The sequence below is a fragment of the Choloepus didactylus genome, chromosome 19, assembly GCF_015220235.1.
Source record: "Choloepus didactylus isolate mChoDid1 chromosome 19, mChoDid1.pri, whole genome shotgun sequence".
NCBI lineage: Eukaryota > Metazoa > Chordata > Mammalia > Pilosa > Megalonychidae > Choloepus > Choloepus didactylus.
This window is the reverse complement of record NC_051325.1, coordinates 61,719,389-61,740,692: the sequence shown is the minus strand read 5'-3', so window position 1 is coordinate 61,740,692 and position 21,304 is coordinate 61,719,389. Positions and strand designations below refer to the sequence as shown.

Genomic DNA, 21,304 nt, shown 5'->3' with positions numbered 1-21,304 from the left:
CTGTGCAACACCAAAGTGTAAAAGAAGATCTTAAAAGCAGCTTGAGACAAAAGGCCTTCAAGGACAGCTGCATGCACTGATTGCTGTCTTCTCCACCACTAAATGGAAGCAGGACAGTGGAGTAAGAGCTTTGGTATGCTGAGAGAAATATAACTGTCAACCCAAAGTTCTATTTGCAGAATTGTATTCCCAGCAAAAATACCACTCAGCAACAAGGATGAAGTAAATACATTTTTCAGAGTAATAAAAACTGAAAGCGTTTTCCTCTGTAAAAGATGTTCTGAACAATCTACTTCAGGCAGAAGAAAAGGATCATGGAAGCAAGATCTGAGGTTCAAAAAGGAATGGAGAGGGATGATGTGGGCAATTATATAGGCAAATATAAATAAATGGCTTAAAACGAGGTAATAGACTGGGACAAGATGTTTGATCTATCTATCTATCTATCTATTTAAACAGGCAAAGACTATATAAATCTAGGATAGATACAGAATCTTACAAATTGTAGTCATCGAATCGGCAAAATGTTGAAACTCTGACAATAAGTACTTGTAAGGATCTGGAGAAAGGGCAAGCTCTCACTGAAAGCTGAAGAAAATGTAAATCGATGCAGCCTCCCTAGAGAGCAATTTGCTAATAACCAGCAAAGGTGCAAACATGGTTATCTTATAACTCAGCAATTCCACTTTTAGGTAGACTTCTTAGAAAACCTCTTGCATAAGGATGCTCACTGCAACGTCCACGGACCATTTGGACCAACCTAAATTTCCGTAAACAGAGGGAGGGAAAGTAAAAAGCAGCCTACTGACAGCAGTAAGATGGGTGAATTTGACCTACAAGTACCAACATAGCTGGATCTTCTAAAAAACAATGCTGAATTAAAAAAAAACAACAAAAAACAAATTTAAGAATGATATAGCCAGTGTGGTATCATTCATATCCATTTTTAAAGACATAATCCAATAATACATATTATTGGTGGATACATCTACTTGCAGTAAAAGTGGGAAACAAGGATGAAATAATTCATGCCAAACACACAATAGTGGCTGCCCCAGTAGAAGGAGGAAAGGAGGGAGGGGGCGAAGGAAACTACGTAATCATCTGTTCTACTTTATTTCTTTATGTTTTAAAAGCCACAGACACAAATATGACACAACATTAATATTTCTGGAAACTTTTAGAGAGGAAAACTGAGCTCCATGTGTGGCCCCCTGAATGGGCTGCCTTCTAGCATTTTCCCAGCACCGGGACCCAGGACTGGGCACAAAGGCCCCGTGTCTCAAGACTGGTGACGTGAAAACGCTTGCTGGGGAGCACATTTCCCCAGGCAGCTCTATCATCTAACCATGCCACTCCACCCCCAGGAAGTTGACTAAAGTGGAGACTTTGTGGGCAAAACAAATGAAAAAAAACAAATTATTGCTGAGTTGGTCGTCTCCTTTATCAAATCTTCGCAGTCAAAGCTACAGAACTAGTGGCTTAATAAGAAATGTGCTTTTACAGAGAATCCTTTCCTTAAAAACTAGTCCCTTATGTACATCTCTTCAGTCGAAGCTGTGTCCCAGTGGTTAAAACTCAAGTCCTGGCAACATCTCACCAGGAGTGTAAGGACGGAAACCACCGAGTCAGAAAACTCAGATTCAAGCCCTCATTCTATCAGCTGGGAGAGCATGGGAAGCCCTTTGTCACACTCACACACACACACACACACCCCTCCTGCAATGAGTCAGACCTTGTGGAAGTGGGGACGTGCTTCTAACCAACAGAATGTGGCAGAGGTAAAGGGATTGTGCTGATGGAATTAAAGTCGCCAATAAAAGGGAGATGTTCTTGGAGGGCCTGACCTAATCAGGTGAGCCCGTTAAAACAGCACCCTGGGAGACCAGCCGGAGAGAGTGGAGGCAGCGTTCTCCCACACAAGAGAAGCTTCTTCTCTTGTTGGCTTTAAAGAAGCCACTGTCACGAATTCTATGCCACAAGAAAATGAACTCTGCCAACAAGCTGGGGGAACTCGGGAGCACCCACTCCCCTTGCTGTGCTCCCAGAAGAGCATGCAGCCTGGTAGACCCTGAGCAGACAACCCAGCTCAGCTATGCCTGGACTTCCCACCCCCCAGAAATGTGAGAAGGTCAATGGGTGTTGTTTTAAGCCACTGGGAGATAATTTGTTACCCAGAGTAGAAAATAATACACCATTGAAGCAAGCTCTCTGAGGAGGGTTTCCTTATCTAGAAGATGGACAATAAAAATCTTCACCTCAGAAAACCTTTGCAAGGATCTGATGGTATCATAAACAAGAAATCACTTCCTGAAATCTGGTCCAAAGGTTAGAAGTTGTTGAAAGAAAGAAACTGGAATTGGCCCCATCTCCAGATAAGTGCACAGGAGCCTCTGCCTCTCGGAAGCACTGGGCTCCCTCCCAGGATCTCCCAGCACCCTGACGGCCTCGGCCTGCTCGGGGCAGTGGTTCCCATAAATCAGACTCTTGCTGGCAGGCCTGAGTGATTTAGTGGCCACTGAGTGGGTTTTGCCCTCCCTGGGAGCTGGCCTAGCAGCCTTTGCCCCAGTGACAACCACTCAGAGGCCATTCTTACTGCCCTAAGGCCTCTCCTTCTTGCAGATGTGAAAGCTGCAAAAAACAACCAGGTTTAGAACCAGTTTTGTGGAGTGGGGACAAATGCCCCAGACTTGAGCTTGCTGTGTGGCCTCAGGTGAACCTGTCCCCCTCTCTGAGCCTCACTTTCCCATGCTGGACAATGAGGGTGACACTGACCATGTGCCAGGCACGTGCTAAGGGCTTCCCATGCCTGACCTCCTGGAATCCTCACAACACCCTCCGAAAGCCAACTCCAGGGCTCAGTGTCCGGGTCTGAATCTTGGCCCTAAATAGCTGTGTGGTAGTGGTCAATTTACTTCCACTTTCCAGGGCGCCATTTCCCCGACTATAAAATGGGAATACTGCTGGTACCTGTATCAGTTTTCCATGCTGTGTAGTGAATTATGGCTAACTGAGCAGCTTACGCCAACACCTGTTTATCATCCCCATTTCCGTGGCCCGGAGCCCAGGCTCAGCTCATCTGGGTCCCCTGCTCGGGTCTCATGAGGCTCGGACCAAGACGCGGGCCAGGCTGCCTGCCTCCCCGAAGCTCCGGGTCCTCTGCCCAGCTCACTGCTTGGTGGCAGAATTCATTTCCTTGCCGTCGTGGTGCTGAAGTCCCCGCTCTCTTGCTGGCCGTCAGCCACAGGTGCTCTGGGCGTGGAGGTTTGCTTCTCCGGAGCCAAGAGGCGGCACCTGCCGCACCTTCCCCTCGCCCTAGTTCTCGCCTCTCCGGCCCAAGCTCTTCCCTGGAGGAAGAAGGAGCCCCTGTGTTCCGGCAGAAGGAGACTGGGTCGGTTTCTGGAGCTGCGGCAACAGAGGACCCACGCCGAGCGGCTTAACACCCGAGATGTGTTCTCTCTGAGCTCTGCAGCCCTGAAGTCGGGATCCGGGTGTTGGCCGGGCCGCCCTCCGAAGGCTCCGGGAGGACCCCTCTCCTCCTCCCGCTCCTGGTGGCCCAGGCGTCCCGGGCTTGTGGCGGCGTCCCTCCCAGCTCTGCCGCCGTCTCCCTGCACGTCCCCCCTCCGTGTCCCCTCTGCGTCTCCCCCACGTTCCCTCTGAGTCTCCCCCATGTCCCCCCTGCCCATCCCCCTCCACGTCCCCCTCCACGTCCTCCCCACGTCCTCCCTACATCCTCCCCACGTCCTCGCCTCTTCTGATAAGGATGCCGGTCACTGGATTTAGGGCCCACCCTGTCCACTGTGACCTCATCTTCACTGATTCCTTCTGCAAAGTCCCTCTTTCCAAATAAGTTCCAGTTCTAAGGTCCTGGGGGGCCACGAATGGGGGGTACGCTGTTCAACCCGGTAGTCACTAAGAGTAAACGCTTTTAAACACGGCGCGGGCCTGAGGACGTTCTTCCCTGGGCCAAGCGGGGCCCAAGAGCTGCGCCCGGAGGTTGGGAGGCCCCCGGGGGTGGCCCGGCCTCCCGGCTCTCCTCGCCGCTCCAGGACCTCCGCTGATGCCTGCAGCCTGCGGCTCATCTGCTACTTCTCAGACGTGGCTCGGTGCTTTCTCTTTGTCGGTGGATGTGTGAGATGCTGAGGGGGAGCGGAAATGACACCCCAAGGCCCCTGTGCTCCCAGAACCCCACGGGCAGCTACTCTTCAGTCTGGCCGGCATTCGTTTCCTCTTTGTCCGAGAACAGCACCCCAGTTCTCCTTTGGGGACCCTCTCCTCCCTGCTCCCAGGCCTGGATACCCCTGTTACTAGGCTGTCGTCCTTTTTCTGTTCGGGCTCCTCTGAGCTGGGATGCTGCTGCCAGAGCCCTGGGTGGCCCAGGAACTCAAGCAGGCGCCCCTAAAAGGAGGCCCAGGAAAGGATGGACGGGTTTGGGAAGCAGGAGGTGCCTCCTCCAGACATGCTCCAGGGCCCAGCATTGCAACCTCCCCGGGGAGTGTGCTGGAGACGCAGCCCCTGCCAGAGCTGCTGAGCCGGACAGAGCAGCACCAGAGAATTACAGCAACGTGTGCCCATCCCAGACCCAGAGGCCCCGGGGGGACGGCCAGTTGGTACTCAGCCTCTGCAGTCAGACTCGCTGGCTCAAATCTGGGTCCTCGGGGACGTCACCTGACCCCTGGGTGTCCATTTCCTCAGGAGGAAAAGGGAGCTCCTGGTGCCACCTGCCTTGTGGAGTCACCAGGGCCTAAGGAGCTGACGCGTACAACACCGCGGCTGGGACAGCACCGGGCACGCAGCCAGGGCCCAGGAAGGTCTGCCCGGGCGCATGGTCCCAGCTGCAGGGGCTGCAGAAACAGAGATGCCACCCCCAGCCCTGCGGGTGTGAGCAGCCATAGGGAAGAATTAGGAGATTTGTTGGCTCTTGAGGAGTAGGCAAACTTTGGGGGAGAAGGATGAGGGTATCCCAGGAAGTGGTGGGGGGAGCTAGGAGCCAAGACATGGGGCAGGAATGCAAAAAAGCACTGGGGGTCTGGGGGCAGAAGATGGGAGAGGGCTGAGGGGACAAGAAAAAAATAAGACTGGAAAGCTTCAGGGCGGGGGTGGGGCAGAAGGCAAGGGTTAAAGAATTTGCTTTTTAACTTGTCTGGTTTTGAGCAAAGGAGCAAGTCATTCAAATAGCTCCATGAGGAAAACGGCATTAAAAATCCCTACATCCTGCTTACTGTGAGCAGATGTATATATGCATATATCACAGAGAAAAGTAGAAAGCAATCCATCTCACTGTTAACAGTGATTATCTCTGAGTGGTGAGATTACTAGGACATTTTATTGTCTTTGCTCATCTGTAATTTCTAATTTTTTTCTGCAAAGAACAGACACTACTTGCATAATTAAAAAAGCAATAAAAGCTGTAAATAATTAACACCCTCTCTCTTCAGGGCTTGAATGGGATGGATGTATTTTCGATCCAGTTATTTCAAACACTTCTGGATTCCTGGCCTTGGAAAGGCATCACAGCTGGTGGGGCAGTCCTGGAGGACTGATGGGGAAACAAATCCTTTAACCATGAAACTCCAGGCCTTCTGACACAGGAGCTCTTTCTCAGGTGCACAGAGGGGCCTTGTGAATGCCACTTCACCTCTGGGTGAGGGGAGTGGTGTAGGTAAATCTCAGTGTGCAGTTCCTGAAACTGTAACTGTGGACAGGACACGTGTGGAAATGATGTAGGTGGCCTTGTTTCCTACCTTTTGGGGTTGATCCTCAGTTTTTTCTGCTTGCCACTCCCACGAGACGTCCTCACCCTCCTGCTGTGCAGGCCTGCCTTCCGCTCTGGCTCAGACATCCGGAACTGGGAGGTCATCCCCGGAGCTCTTGGGCAGGAGAGCTGAAAATATCAGGCATGTTGGCATCACACTGCTCAAAACCCTCGTGATTAACAACCCGGGGGGGCTCTCTCTGCAGACAGTGTGCCCGTCTGAAGACATCAACGCATGGAAATGGTGCATACCCACGTGGCCTGCCCTGAGAGGCTCTGACCAGGCAACTACAGTGTTCCTGGACAGAACCTTCTGGAACCGTCCTGGGCTGGATCCACAGAGGGATTGACCAGAGACCTGGGGAACACCAGGTCAACTCCTTTCCCCTCTGCCCACTCTCCGTGCCCATGAACTCCCAAGTCAGACTGTGGATTGCCTTTTGGAGGAAGGAGGCCCAGACTGGACTTAGGATTCCCCATCTTTCAAAACCAATGCATTCTTCATCAACCTGCCCCTTAATGAAGAAAATGCTCCCAACCCCCCAGGCTCCACCTGAGAAACGAAGAGACAGCCTGCACAGCCCCTGACTCCTGGCCCTTGTCATTGTTCTATAGGGTTAATCTAGAACTGAGATTCTGGGTCCCCGCTCCGGCAGCCCTGGCGCAAACCACCCCAGAGCATGCCAACGCCCTCAACTATAAAATCTAGATGCACACACTCACTCTCAAAACAGGACTGTAGGCCTATCATTTAATCACCAAATGAGAACTCCCTCGCGCACCCACCACATTTCTTTGTTTGCCTACCTGAGAGGTAGCTTTTGGTACAATCATAGTAATTATTTCTCCATAGTCCCTGGACAATGACTTTCTTTTTAAAAGATGGTTTTTTCCCGGAGTCTCTCCCTCAACATGAATCTCTAGTTTATAATCTTGGATTACCCAGACTGCTGTTTTGAGTGGTGTTACATTTCTCTTTTTGCCTCTCCTACCAGGAAGCTCAGAGTTAAATTTTGTGTCTAATTATGAAAAATATCTCACCCAGAATCTCAGGTATAATAATTCTTTCCTTTGAAATTTGTGTTTTCATGATGTTTTGGTTTTGTTTTGCTTTTTTGACTCTAGTTTTCTCTGTTCTGTACGGCTAGGAAGTTGTTATTAATGTACTGCAGATGCTACAAGGGACTGCGCCACTTTTCCTCTCCCTCATTACAAGTCCCGCTGGTCTAGGTCCTCTCGGCAACCCTGGGCCCCAGGGCAAAGCTAGATGTTACCTGCCATGTTTGTAGCAGCCCTCGGTCTCCCAGGCTTGTGCTGATCCATCCTTCGGGCGCTGCTTTGCTCAGGGGCCTGGGGTCGGGATCCAGGCCCAGGCTGCTGCCGGCAGGGGGGTGCAGACGTGAGAACACGGACGAGGCCCCCTCCTGCTCTGCAGGCAGAGGAATGCTGCAGCTCAAGCAGCACCACGTCAGCTGGGGCTCAGCCTTCAGCGAGGGGAAGGGGCCCTCGGCCCCGCAGCTCCGGGGGGTCCCTGAGTGGGGAGACGAGGCCGGCTCGGCCTGGGCCGGGGGTGGGCCCTGGGGCAGAGTGACGGCCCAGGGGAAGGAGCCGGCCTGGGGGCAGCAGCCTGCACGCAGCCAGAGTGGAGGCCCCTGTGGAGGGTCTTCCGTGGCCCTGGGTGCCCAGGGTTTCGACAACCCCCCAGAGGACACGGCCCTCGCCGCAGGGCTGCTCATGCAGAGGTGGCGGATGGTGCAGGCCTCACCCTCCGAGGACCGGGCTGTGACGGAGTCACACGTGAGGGTGGCCACGGAGGAGGCCATCTCCCTGGCGGCTACACCTGGCGACTCCCCAGGGGCTGGGGTGCTAGTGTCCGTTCTGGTCCCACTGTCCTGTCCCGACTGCTTCCCTTTTACCCCATCCCACAGCCTGGAACAGCCAGGGTCCACCAGGACACTGTCTGCCGCATCTGGGGTCCTGCCTGAAGCTGGGCTGGGAGACAGCGGGTCCCCCTTCCCTGGTCCAGCAAAGGGGGCCAGTTCCTGAGGCCACGCTCTCTTGCAGAGGGGCTCCTGCATGGATTCCCGGGCGACAGGCCGAGGGGAGTGGGTCTCTCTCCGAGGTAATCTGAGCAGGTACTTTGGGGGAAAAGCATCATCTGCCTGAGCCAGGAAGCCAGGAGGCCGAGGCTGGGAGCTGCTTCTGTTGGGGACCCCTGCTGGGCTCAAAACAAGGGGCTCCGCAGGCACGTCCACCAGCCTGGCCTTCCCACACTCCGTGCCGTCAGCACTCTGGGGCGGCCCCCCTGGCTCCTGTGGGGAGGTGGGCCGTGCAGGGCCATCCGGGGTCTCTCCTGTCTTGCCTCCTGCTCCCAGAGGCTCTGATTTCTCCAGACTGCTCAGCCCCTCCACCTTCAGCTTCTTCCTCTCCGAGGGGAGCTTGTCCTCCACGGGCTGGGGTGCTCCAGAGCCACGGCTGGGCAGCCTCGGGGTGCTCTGTCCACACAGAGCCGCCTCCTTCTCCCCCTCCTCCCCATGGGCACCTCCTTCCTTGGGGTCGGGCAACCCCGGCCTGGGGGCCTCTGGCTGCCCTCCTCGGGCCAGCTGCCCCCCTGGCTCCGGCCCCCCAGCTGGAAGAAGGAAAAGGCTCTTGCTGCCCACACAGGGGGCGTCCCTGCCACTGAGGGGCGACGACACGGCCCTGCTCAACCCGGGCTGGCCACTGCCTCCTGGCCTGGCCTCCGGCTCCCTCTGCTCGGGAGGCTCAGTCGCCAGGGAGACATCCTGGGGCACCTGTCTCCCCAAAAGGCCTGGCACTGCCCCATCTGAAGCAGCCCCAGGAGGGAAGGGGGCGCCTCTGCAGACTGGGATCCGCAGCTGCCCGGGCTGGGCCGTGGCCTCTCCCCGTGGGTGTGGGTCCAGCCCTGGCCCTTCACCCACTCTCTCCTCCTTCCCCCTCCTGCCTCCGTGGTAGCTGGTTTTCATTTTCTGGTAGATTCTCTTGAACGTCTCGTCCCCGTACACTTGCCACTTCTCCTGGGAGAACATCTTCGGCTTCCTCCGGCCACACTTCTTCCCTGCCCCTCCGCCCTTGCCCACCGCCCCCTCGCGGGCAGCACTCCCCTTTCCATCCAGGGCCTGGGCGGGGGCCAGGGTATCTCCGGCGGGGGCACAGGGCAGGTCCTCCACGGCAGCCTGCCGCACCAGGGCCCGGGGGTGCGTGCTGGGGCCTCCAGCCCAGCTCAACCCCAAGCTGCAACCCAGTCGGGCTGGGCCGGGCCTGGGGCTCAGCGGCTTCTGCTTCCTGGGCCAGGCCTCCCGGGGGCCCGGCTGCTCCCGCCACGTCCTGGTGCCCTCGACGAGGGGCAGCGAGTTGCTCCTGGTGACGGGCCCGCACTCCACAGTGGTGGAGAGCTGCGTGGGCACCGAGTGAAAGAAGAGGGGCCGCGCCCGGTCCCCGGGCCCGCAAGCCGAGCGTGCCGTGCAGAGGGCGGCCTGCCTGTGGCGGCCAGGCTCCCGCGCCCGGAGGTCGAAGTGGAAGGAGTCCTTGTAGGTGTAGGGTGTGGGCAGGTCGAGGCTGCCCTGCTGGGACAGGACGGTCTTGCGGGGGCGCACGGTGTCCAGCTGGGGGTCGTCCACCACGGCCTGGTTGTGCGAGATGAGCCGGGCGATGCGCTCCTCCAGCTGCTGCTTCTCCAGGGCCAGGGCGGCTGCGCGTGGGCCTGGCACGGCCCCGGGCCCCGGGGTGCCCTCGGCCTCGGTGCTGTGCTCTGACAGGCTGTGCAGGGGGCTGGCAGGGGCCGGTGGCTGCTCCACGCTGTCCGAGCGGGACAGGTAGCCCGAGTCAGTGCTCTCCCACTTCCTCAGGCGGCCCTCGGAGCCCTTGGCATCCCAGGGCTTCTCCCAGGAGGTTGCCTGCTGCCGCTGCAGTGGACACGGCCTGCTGGCCGGCGGAGACTTCTGTTCCGGCAGCTTCCACCGCGGCTGGGTGCCGGCCGGCGGGAGCCCGGGGCAGGCTGTGTGGCTCGAGTCCAAAGGGGTCTCCCTGTCAAGCGGGGACCCCGGGCGGGGACCAGCGTCCAACTTCACGTCTGGCTTCCTGGCAGTGAGGGGCAGATGTGTGGTGGACGGTGGGCAGAGCCCAGCACCCCGGACTCCCGGGGAAGGGGGTCTCCCTGAGGGCCCATCGCCCACTCTCTGGCCCAGGCCCTCCGCCCTGGGGGCTGTGGTGGCCCTGTCCCCCTCCTCCGGGAGGCCACCACCCGCCTCGGCCTCTGAGGACAGCCGCGAGTTGTTGAGGTGTGTCTGCGTCCGGCGGTGCTTGTACAGGTTGCTCTGCGTCTTGAAGGCAATGCCGCAGGTGGCACAGGGGAAGGGCCGCTCCCCGGTGTGGGACCGGATGTGCTTCTCCAGGACGCTGGGCTTCAGGCAGTCGCGGCCACAGTGCGGGCACAGGTACTTGCCCGCCTTCCTCACCTTCCCGGGGCTGCCCAGCGGGGGTCCCAGGCCCGGCGACAGGACGGGCAGCGCACCCACGATGTTCACAGTCAGCGTGGGGGCCGGCGGCTTCCCCCCCTGGGTGGGACCCAGCCCATCGGGCTGCAGCAGGGGGCTCAGGATGAAGGGCAGGCCACCCCCATCCGGGCCGCCCGCCACCAGGGGAGCACGAGGCTGCAGGCCCCCGGGGGGCACTGTGTGGTACAGCGGGACGGGCAGGGCCTTCAGGAAGACGGTGGGCGCCAGGCCCTGCTCCGGCGGCAGGAGGACGGGGCCCAGGGCGAGGCGGGGCGAGGTCTGCCCACCGGGAGCCCCCGGCATGCCAGGCTGGGGGGTTGGCTGGTCCCCGGCAGGGGGAGCAGAGCAAGTGAGTCCTGGCACCTCCATCCCACATCGTCCAGGTGGCCAGGACGCTCAGCACCTGCGGGCAAGACCTGAAGGTTACCAGGGGCACTGGCTCCTCCCACACCGAGCTCCTCCCTACCCCACCCCCATCCTTCCAGGGGCCGACCTCACCCAGGGGAAAGCCTGACAACCACCCCCCAACAAACTCTGGGTATCCCCAAGTTAGCAAAGGGGAGACCGAGGCTTGGGGAGCTGAAGGGATTTTCCAATTGCCGATGGCAGGGCCAAACCTGTCCCCTACTTAACATGCTCAGAGGGGGCTCCTGGTTCTCACCTCCCTGGCAGGCACCCGGCTCAGTGCCGTGTGCAAAGGGGACATGCCAAAAATGTGCTTGTTCCTGATAAAGAAAACTCGCACAGCCTGTCAGCGTCCTTAAAGCCCACCGTGACTCCAGGCACTAACGGCATGCCCCCACTCAGGTTCTCCGCGACTCAGTTTCCAGATCTGCAAAATGGGCAGGAAGCCAGCAGCTCCCCTGGGCCCTTCCCACTTTTGGGTTCTGGGTCTCTGCCACCAGATGAGGATAAGGAAGAAAACTGGCTCGGGTAACATTGCCAGATTTAGCAAATAAAAATACAGGACTCCCAGTTAAATACAAATTTCAGATAAACAATAAATTTTTTAACATAAATATTTCCCAAATATTACATGAGAATACTTTCTGTAGGAGTATATCCCAAAGCTCAAATGGGTGATACTTATATCTTCCAGGAAAAGGAATACTTTCCCCGCCTCAGGATCAGGCCTGGGTCTCTGCTCAAAAGTGAGGCTTCCAAAGCCCCTCTAGACCCATTTGGGGCAGATGTGGTGTCTTCTGGACCAGGGGAAGCAGCTGGGCAAGGCCAGGGCAGGGAAGAGAGACCTGGCCACACTCTTCAAACCATGGAAGGGAGAGCCGGGTGCAATGGGAAAAGTTGGACAGGCCCGTGGCTGATGGATCAGGGGTTCCCAGAGCCTTCTTCCTTTGGCCCCCATCCCCAGGAGCTCCCATAAGCAAAAGAAAAAAAAGAAAGAAAGAAAAAAGAAGCAGAAAAATCCAATTTCCAGCCTTCACAGTGAGGCTGTCCGTGCAGGGCAGGGATCAGTGGGGGCAGGCTGGGGGCAGGCTGGGGGCAGGCTGGGGCCAGCTCACACTGACATGCAACAGCTGGCGAGAGCAAATGGTTGGATTTTCAGGAATTTTGCAAGCCAGTTGTTAAACACAGCCATCATTAAAGGTTAAATGACATAAACTTATAGTTACATAAAGTATATTAACAGCGAAGGTAGGAAAGGCTCTAAGCCCACCCCGGCCTCAAGCGGTCCGTGCTGAGCCCGCTGGCCGGTGGACAGCCCTGAACTCAGTTTCCTCAGCTCCAGGAACAGCATCATTAGGGCAGAACTATCGGGAGGGCCAGAGGGGGCCACTCACGTGGGGCGCACCCAGAACATAGTAAGCGCTCCATTTATTTGCTCCTTCCCCCACCCTACTTCCTCCCTGTCAGCCCGGCCACCCCAGACACCAAGAAAGGCTTTCCACTGTCCCAGGCACTTTACCACCCTGTGCGTCCCCACTGTCCCTGCTGGGGACGCCGACAGATCCACATGCCCCTCCGAGTGCCTGCTGGGGGCGAGGGGGCTGTGCACCCAGGCCACTTCCGGGGAGCAGAAATACCCGGGCCTGTGAGCGTGCCGGGCAGCCCCGGAGGCTCCGGGAGCCGTCTGCACAGAAAGGCTGGTGGCAGGGCCCTGACAGGGCGAGGTCTGAGGGGAGAGTAGGAGCAGGGCCTCCAATGCGGGGTTTGTGGCAGAAGCAAAGTAAACACTTTTTAATCCCCCCAAAAAGTCTGATGATTTTTCCTGATCCTGAGAACTTAATGTCTGGGGAGTCGAGCGGGGTGGGAGCCTGGGATCCTGATCCAGGTGCAATCTGGAGAGGCCATGGCCGCAACTGTGTCCAGGCAGGTGGGACGGGGCAGCCCCAGAGGCTCATACCCTGGGGGTGGGCAGCAGCAGAAGCGGTCCCTGAAGTGGCCAGAAAAGTTTCTGGGGCAGAACAGAGTGGGAGGCCTGGGAGGGGGGTCTCAGCGGGAATCCACTTGGGGAGCTGGGGCTGAGCACCAGGTGCACCCACCCCCCAACAGAAGCCCACCCTCGGAGGGAGAGCACAGAAGCCCAGGACCGAGTGCCGCGGGGTGGGAGGAAGGGGGCTTCAAAACAGAAAATCAAGAAAAAGAGTGTTACACGCCTGACACACCTGCCCCCACCACCTGCTCTGTGATCACAGCTAACTCGACACCTGTCGGTGGCGGGGGAACCCCCGCGAGGTCACCAGCAGCCTAATGCCTTCCTCCTTGCAGACGGCACTTTTCCCAGGAAAGCCTCAGAGGGCCACGGGCATCTTTTTCCCAAGCTGAATCAAGGAGGTGGCACGTCAGAGCATCCCCCTTGGACGGAGGGCCAGGGAGGGGTCTGGGAGCCCACCCAGCCCAGGCAGGCAGCTTGCAGAAGGCCCACCGTCCGGGTGTCAGGGAGGGGTCCGGGGAGCCCACCCAGCCCACCCAGCGGCCGCAGTGCAGAGAACTCAATGGACTCCTTCCCTTGGCTGTGCAGCGGGGCTGCCCTTTTCCCCACCCCCAGCCCCCCCACCCTCCACTTCCACCCCGAGCCCAGGAAGTTTCTCTGGTGCTAGCATGTGGCTTTACGGAGAACAGAGAGGGGAAAACACCTGAGGGAAGGAGGTGGCAACTTCCAAAGCCCCCCTTTCCTAAAACAGCCAGCCGATGGCGAAAGAAAGGACATGGAAATGCCACTAATGGGTTTAAAAACTCAGGTCTGGGGCCCAGGAAAAGAAGTCCATGCAAAAACCTACTAAACCTATTAAACCGATTAACTTTCAGAAAGAACTTGGGTGCTGAGATTGTGGTTTGAGTTAGGAATTTCCCAAACTTCAGCCAATCCTCTGCCACCCACACCTGCCGTGTGTAGAGATGCAAAACAGCACTTCCTCCCGTCACTTTGTAAATGAGTCTGCTTCTCTTGAACATCATTTTAAAAGGGAACTGTATGATTACTAAAAAGGGAAGATAGTTACTTTTTCTAATCACATTGCAATTAATACACAACTATTAAGGTTTTGAAAATGCACACGTGGGCCTCCTTATATTACCTTGGCATGCCCCATACTTTGGTGAGCGTCCTCTAATGTAAGATCTTAACACGGGAAACCCCCAGCCCAGACCCTCCAGATAGTCGCCTCTTGCTCTGCCCACCCTGCCCTCCGCCCCCAGAGGCTGCAGCAGCCGGTGACCCTGTCCTGTGGCTTCCAAGTGGGGGTGACCAGAGGGAGGTAACCACAGGTCAGAGGGAGGAGGGAGGACAGTGAGGTCAGGGCTGGTTCCAAGAGGCCCCTCCACTGAAGGCCGCACGTTGGCCAGGTGTTACAGCAACGGCGCTGCACCTGCTGCTCAGGCCTATGGGTCTTAACACTCCCACCGCTGCCAGTCCTTGCACGCCTCACCAGCGCTCAACCAGACCCAGCCCGCTCTAACAGTACCCCGTTAAACTCCTCCCAATCGCCCCACTTGGGTGTGCCATCTAGGCCTGCCAGGACCCAAGCTGAAATACAGAAAATACATATTATGTGCACGGATTAATTTTCCCAGTGAGCAAGAGGTTCTCTGACATCTGTCAGATTCTAGAAGGCTCTATTGGGATAGGAAGGCCTGTTGCAGAGCACCACCTCCCCAAAAGCATGGGCCCGCCCCGAGGCTGCTCCAGAACCTGTTGGGACCAAACACGTGTTGGCTTTCACTACAACTTCAACCAAATTAATTCCATGTGGTGACGCAATGTATTTTGTGTAAACAAACTGAGATAACTGGGCAGGCACAGAGGACAGTTTACGAACAAAGCGCCATGTGTAGAAAGCCTGTGTGAGTCAGAGCAGAAAAGCATTCCGTGCAATTGCCTAATTCTCATACACATATTACGTGGCTTCCTGTATATGGTCAATAGGTTGCAGATGTTTGGAGAAAAAAGCCTGATGTCAGGTCGGCTTTGGCAACTGAAGTTCTGCCGCCTCTGGTCCCCTGTCCCTGGGGCCTGGGGTGGGTGGGTGTGGGGGGGGGCGGAAGACGGAAAAACCAGGGTGGGGTCAAGTTCCAGTTTTCCACTTGGTACCCACTGTGACTTTTGCAAATTCCTTTAACTTCAGGATTCCCATTTGTAAAATCAGGAGAAATGAGGATTTGAAAGAGACTATTTACAAGCACATATCACAGCATAAGTGCAAAATGGGAACCTGTTGAAAGTGTGAATATTCTTTTCTCTTTCTCCTTTTCCAAGTAACTCGCTTTTACCTTGGTCTACGTAAAGAGACAGGGAACCTTCACAGACTAGTGTCAGAGGGCGCTGACCCTTACATGGCCTCCCCGAGGGGCCGTCACCTGCCCGGTGCTTGACATGTATGAAACCATCCACCTGCGCAGCAATCCAACGGAAGGTGCAACTGTATTCCAATTAGGTAAATGAGGCACTGAGAGATGGAGCGTCTGCCCAAGGCCAAGCTGTGGGAAAGTGTGTACTTAACTAGAGAAGGAAGGCAGAGAGAAAGAACAAGGTAGGCTTCAGCCTCTGGCATGCAAAATAGGATTTCTGGTAAGACAACTCTCTCACGAGAAAGAAGGGCTTTTCAAAATTGCCTTCGCTTCATTTAATGCTGCAGGGTCCAAGGTTCCAGGGTTCCTCTCCTATAGGACGCAGAAGGGGCCCCTTCTGGCAAAGACACAGCAAAGACTCGAGTCTTGCTTCTTGGTGGTTGAAGGAGGCAAGTGATGAAAGGGAAGTAAAAGAAAATCCTGCCCTTTTCCCAGTCCTAGATGATGGTGGGAAGGGAATGGGCTCAATGAGGAAGGCAAGTAAGAGAGAGTTCAACTGAGCGAAGAGAAGGTGTAAGTGAGAGAAAGACCAGGGCTGTCCCCAACTCCCCATCGACAGACCTTTCTGGTTTGCTAAAGCTGCCAGAATGCAATAGACCAGAAATGTGTTGGCTTTTACAATGAGGACTTATTAGCTCACAAAGTTACACTTCCAAGGCAAGAAAACTTCCAAATTATGGCATCAACAGGACTGACACCTTCTCTAAAGAAAGGCCGCCACCATCTGGGACACCTCTGTCACATGGGAAGGCATGTGGCTGGCATCTGCTGGTCCTTCTCTCCTGGGTTTAGCTTCTGGCTTCAGTGGCTTTCTCTCCAAGCTTCTCTGGGTCCTCTCTTAACATCTCCAGGGGTTTTCACTCCAAGCTTTCTGGGGGTTTCTCTCTCTGAGCTCTTGGGCTTTTTTCTGTCCTTTATCCTCTCATAAAGGATTCCAATAAGGATTAAGACCCACCTTGAATGGGCAGGGTCATGTCTCAATTGAAACAACCTAATCAAAAGGTCCTACCCACAATAGGTCCACACTCACAGGAATGGATCAAAAGAGCATGGCCTTTTCTGGGGTACATGATGGTTTCAAACCACCACACAGACTCTATAAAGAGACGCCCTCATGACATCAATAGGCTGCAGTGGAATAATCACAGGATCCTATCAACAGATGCAGAGAAAGGATTTGACAAAATCCAAACTCTCAGCAAACTAGAAATAGAGACTTCAACTTGATAAAGGACATCTGCAAAAAACCTATAGCTACCACATGATCTTATATATAGATAATCCAAAGGAATCAACAAGAAAACTATTAGAGCTAATAAACGAGTTCTGCAAAGTGGCAGGGTACAAGATCAACATGCACAAAATCAATTCTGTTCCATGCCCTAGCAACAAACAGTCCTAAGAGAAAATTAAGAAAATGATTCCATTTATGATACCATCTAAAAGAATGAAGTATCTAGGAATAAATTTAACCAAGGATATAAAAGACTCGCACACAGATTGTTGCTGACATTCTCACAAACATCGGGGACTGACAGCTTGACATGCTGAGCCCTCTATCTTGGAACTTGCCCCTGTGAAGCTTGTTACTGCAAAGCAGAAGCTAAACCTCCTTATGATTGTGCCTAAGAGTCTCCCCTTGAGTGCCTCTATGTTGCTCAGATGTGGCCTCTCTCTCTCTCTCTCTCTAAGACACATTGGTAGGTAAACTCACTGCCCTCCCCCTTATGTGGGACCTGACTCCCAGGGGTGTAAATCTCCCTGGCAACGCAGGATATGACTCCTGGGGATGATTCTGTTCCAGCATCGTGGGATTGAGAACATCTTCTTGACCAAAAGGGGAATGCGAAATGAAATGAAATAAAGCTTCAGTGGCTGAGAGATTTCAAATGGAGTTGAGAGGTCTCTCTGGAGGACATTGTTATGCTCTATATAGATAACACTTTTTAGGTTTTAATGTATTGGGATAGCTAGAAGCAAATATCTGAAACTACCAAACTCGAACCCAGTAGCCTTGACTCTTGAAGACGATTGTATAGCAATGTAGATTACAAGGGCTGACAGTGTGATTGTGAAAACCTTGTGGATCGCACTCCCTTTATCCAGTGTATGGATGGATGAGTAGAAAAATGGGGACAAAAACTAAATGAAAAATAGCATGGGATGGGGGGGATGATTTGGATGTTCTTTTTAATTTTTATTTTTTATTCTTCTTCTGATTCTTTTGGTATAAGGAAAATGTTCAGAAATAGTGATGAATGCACAACCACATGATGCTTCTGTGAATAGTCGATTGTACACCATGTACACAGTCGATTGTACACCATGGATGACTGTATGGTATGTGACTATAGCTCAATAGAACTGAATTAAAAATAAATAAATAAATAAATAAATAAAAATTTTTAAAAAAGACTTGTACACTGAAAATTACAAAACATTGAGGAAAGAAATTAAAGAAGACCTGAATAAAAGGCAAGACGTCGCTTGTTTATGGAGTGGAAGAACTAATATTGTTAAGATGTCACTAAGGCCCAGAGTGATCTACAGATTCAATGCAATCCCTATCAGAATTCCAGCAATTTTTTTGCACAAGTGATAAATCTGATCCTCAAATTCATATGGAACTGCAAGGGGCCCCAAATAGCCAAAACAATTTTTAAAAAGAACAAAGTTGGAGAACTCACAATTCCCAAATTCAGATTATACTACAAAGCTACAGTAATCAAAACAGATAGACAAACACACCAAAGGAAGAGAAATGAAAGTCCGGAGATAGACTCCCATGTCCATGGCCAGTTGATTTTCAGCAAAGGTATTAAATGCATGCAATGGGGAAAGAACAGTCTCTGCAACAAATAGTGCTGGGAAAACTGGCTGTCCACATGCAAAGAATGAACTTAGGTCCCTACCTCACAGCATACCCAAAAATCAATTCAAACTGGGTCAGCAACCTTAGAGCTAAAACTTTAAAACTCTTAGAAGACAACATACAGACAAATCTTCCTGACATGTGATTTGGTGATGGATTCTTAGATATGACACCAAAGGCACAAACAGTAAAATAAATTATAGATTTGACTTTTGTGCATCAGTGGAAATTATCAAGAAAGTGAAAGGATAACCTACAGAATGGGAGAAAATAGTTTCAAACCATATATCAGATAAGGGCTTTATGTCTGGCATACATAAAGAACTTTTACAAAGCAACAACAAAAAGAAATGCAATTTAAAAATGGACCAGGGACTTGAATTGACATTTCTCCAAAGAAGATACACAAATGAACAATAAGCACATGAAATGATGCTCAATCATTAGCCATTAGGGAAATGCATTGAGATACTACTTCATACCCACAAGGATGGTTATTACTAATAAACAAAAAACAGACAGAAAATAAAAAGTGCTGGAAAGGATATGGAAAAATTGGAACCCGGCATGTAGTTCATGGGAATGTAACATGGTGCAACTTCTGTAGAAGGCAATATGGCAGTTCCTAAAAAGTTAAATTACCATATGACCTGGCAATTCTACTTCTAGGAAAATACTCAAAGAAATTGGAAACGGGGTTTATATACGTGTACACCAATGTGTGGAGCAACGTAATTCTCAACAGCCAAAAGGTGGAAGCAACCCAGGTGTCCATCAACAAATGAAAGGACAAACAAAATGTGCTATACACACAATGGAATTTTATTAGGCCATGAAATTATAAGACATGCTGCAACAATGAAGAATTTGAAAACATTATGCTCAATGAAATAAGCAAGGCACATAAGAACAAATATTGTATGATATTTATAAGAGATGTCCAGAAATAGCAAATTGTGGCGATATAGGTTAACAGGGATGAGGGGGAGGAGGAGTGTTGGGAAAAAATTTTTTAAAAATTTTTAATAGAAATATTTCCCAGTATGTGCTTTCAATCCTGAACTTCTTCAGAGCATTTAATTATTTTGTTACTTAGCAGAGAGTCTTTACATTTACCTTTGAGAACCTTAAAACTTAATGCTTAAGAGTTCTTTACAGTTAACCACGAATCAGAAATTATTATAAAACATAGTTGAAACTACAGTGTAAGGATAAATTAAAATAAGAATTCATTTGCAAAAAGAAAAACATTAGCAATCTACAAACAACACTTCTTCCAGGACTGTGTCTTTTGCATTAAACGAAGCCTGTTTGTAAAAGAGAAACCAACGACATCTCAAATGCACCTTCAGTTTTTCTATAGAAAAAAAAATCTACAGCTAACATCATGCTTTGGTGAGAAACTAGATGCTTTCCCCTAAGAACAGGAACAAGACAAGGATATCCCCTCTCATTCAACATCATCATGGACGTCCTGGCTAACACAATAAGACAACAAGGGAAATAAAAGGGATCCAGTCACAGACACTCGTATTCCTTCTGTCCCAGTCAGTGGTCGTGGATGATACGATGTTCTATGCAGAACATCCCAAAGAATTGGCAAAACGCCGCCGCTAAGAAGTGATTATGGTGAGGTTGTGAGACACAAGGTTAACACCACCAGCAGGCTACCCGTGTGAACCCGGAGCAGGGGAAGGCCGGGTTCAGCTGTCCTGAGCCACCGCTGGTTCCGCCACGGCCTGGACGGGCGCCTGGAAGTGGCTGAGAGTCTGGCATGGGGTTTGCCAGTGTGCCAAGGGGAAGGGGGTGGGGGGGATAACTAGTAAGAAGATAGCTCCATACCAGGGTCTCGGAGCGGATGTCCAGGCACCACCTTGAAGAGATGCTGGGGGGCAGGTGGGGTGTGTAACAGAACATGAAGTCTGAGATGAAGCCGTTCTCCTGGCCAGACTAAGGGGACCGAACATTCTGTAATTTACTCAGCAGCATGGTTACGAGAGTGGGCTCTGGAGCCAGGGTCCACACCCACACAGCCACTTACAGCACGAATGACCTTGGACAAGCTGCGCCAACGTGACTCGGTTTCCTCATCTATAAATTGGAGAAACAGTAACACCTCCCCTACAGGGTTACATGAGATTTGAATGAATTATAAAGGTACCTGCCAGATAAAGTAAATAAATACATTATCTTTTCTTTTTTTGCTCCCACTAACCAGGGAGTAGGATTTGTAGGAATCTGATCAGTTGTAGGCAATATAAAGAAACATATATTTCAGTATGTCCAAGTTGTAGCATGAGTTATGCGTTTCAAGCCACGTGGTGCTCTCTGAATCGTTACATTTAAGGTTGCATAACACGAATCATTGGCCCAAGCTGGCTCAGGGCCTTGAACAAGGTAAGGGACATCGTAGGACCTCAATAAATACTTGTTGGATGAATGAATGAGTATCAAGAACATAAGGAAACGGCCTCACCAAGAAGAGCCACTTCAGCCCCACAGCGGATTCAGCGAGAGCTCATGGTCTGGAGCTCAGTCCAAGACCCAACCCAATAACTACCCCAAAGCCCTTCTCCCCAGAAGAGAAAGGACTGGCCTCAGGTAGCAGCCCACCCAGCAAAAGGAGAGGAGAAGCGCCTGGTTCCTATCCCCATGTTGTCGTATCTGAGGAGCAGGGGATGCTCATTTCTGCAAAACTTCAGTCCAAAGAGACTCCTCACTTAACTGGTATCAAACCGGGCTGTTCTCTCAGATTTCTCAAAATCTACCTCAACGTGCTCATTTACTTCACTCAAATCCAACCCCACAGCTTGACAAAAAGAAAAATAGCAATTTAAACCACTCGGGCCATGCCCCCAGCAGGCAGCTTAACAAGCAAATGCCCCAAGTGAACCGAGGTGGCTGCACCCTGGTGTCCTCAAGTCGGTTCGACACCCACTGGAGCCTCTCTTCGCTTAGCTTGATCCCAAGGTTTGAAGATACACATTTTTGATACAACATGCACTTAAAAATCAAGACCCCCACTGCATCTGTTGGTTAAACAAAGAAATAAGACAAGTTTCAATGCCAAGGGAAAAACTGGCTGAACTGGAGGTACCTGGAAAGTCTGCTAGTGGGTTGCAAGAACGGGCTCGATCCGTCACACCTCCTTGTCTGCATACCCTTTGGGTGGGCTCTGCAGCTCCCCTCATCAAGAGGCAGCACGTCTTCTGAACCCTTGAATCTGGGCAACAGATGGTGGTGTAAGTGACAGGGTGCCACTTCCCAGCCCAGATCTCAGGAACGCTGTGTACTCCTGCTCTGCCACCAGGTGTGGACAGGTGCAGTCCCAGCCAAGGCCACCCTCCACCTGCCGGC

At 52.6% G+C, this 21,304-nt stretch overlaps 1 protein-coding gene across 5 annotated transcripts in view; it reads right to left on the bottom strand.

Annotated features, from left to right (window-relative positions):
- The window catches only part of ZNF831 (zinc finger protein 831), a 97,232-nt gene that overhangs the window by 50,719 nt on the left and 25,209 nt on the right, over positions 1 to 21,304 (bottom strand). For all 5 annotated transcript variants that reach the window (XM_037811866.1, XM_037811864.1, XM_037811862.1 and 2 more), the window contains 2 exons: positions 7,030 to 10,672; positions 5,745 to 5,884 (listed from right to left, as the gene is read on the bottom strand). In XM_037811866.1, the coding sequence (XP_037667794.1) occupies positions 5,745 to 5,884; positions 7,030 to 10,638 (3,749 nt within the window). In that variant the 5' untranslated portion in view covers positions 10,639 to 10,672. The remainder of the gene's footprint in view (positions 1 to 5,744; positions 5,885 to 7,029; positions 10,673 to 21,304) is intronic.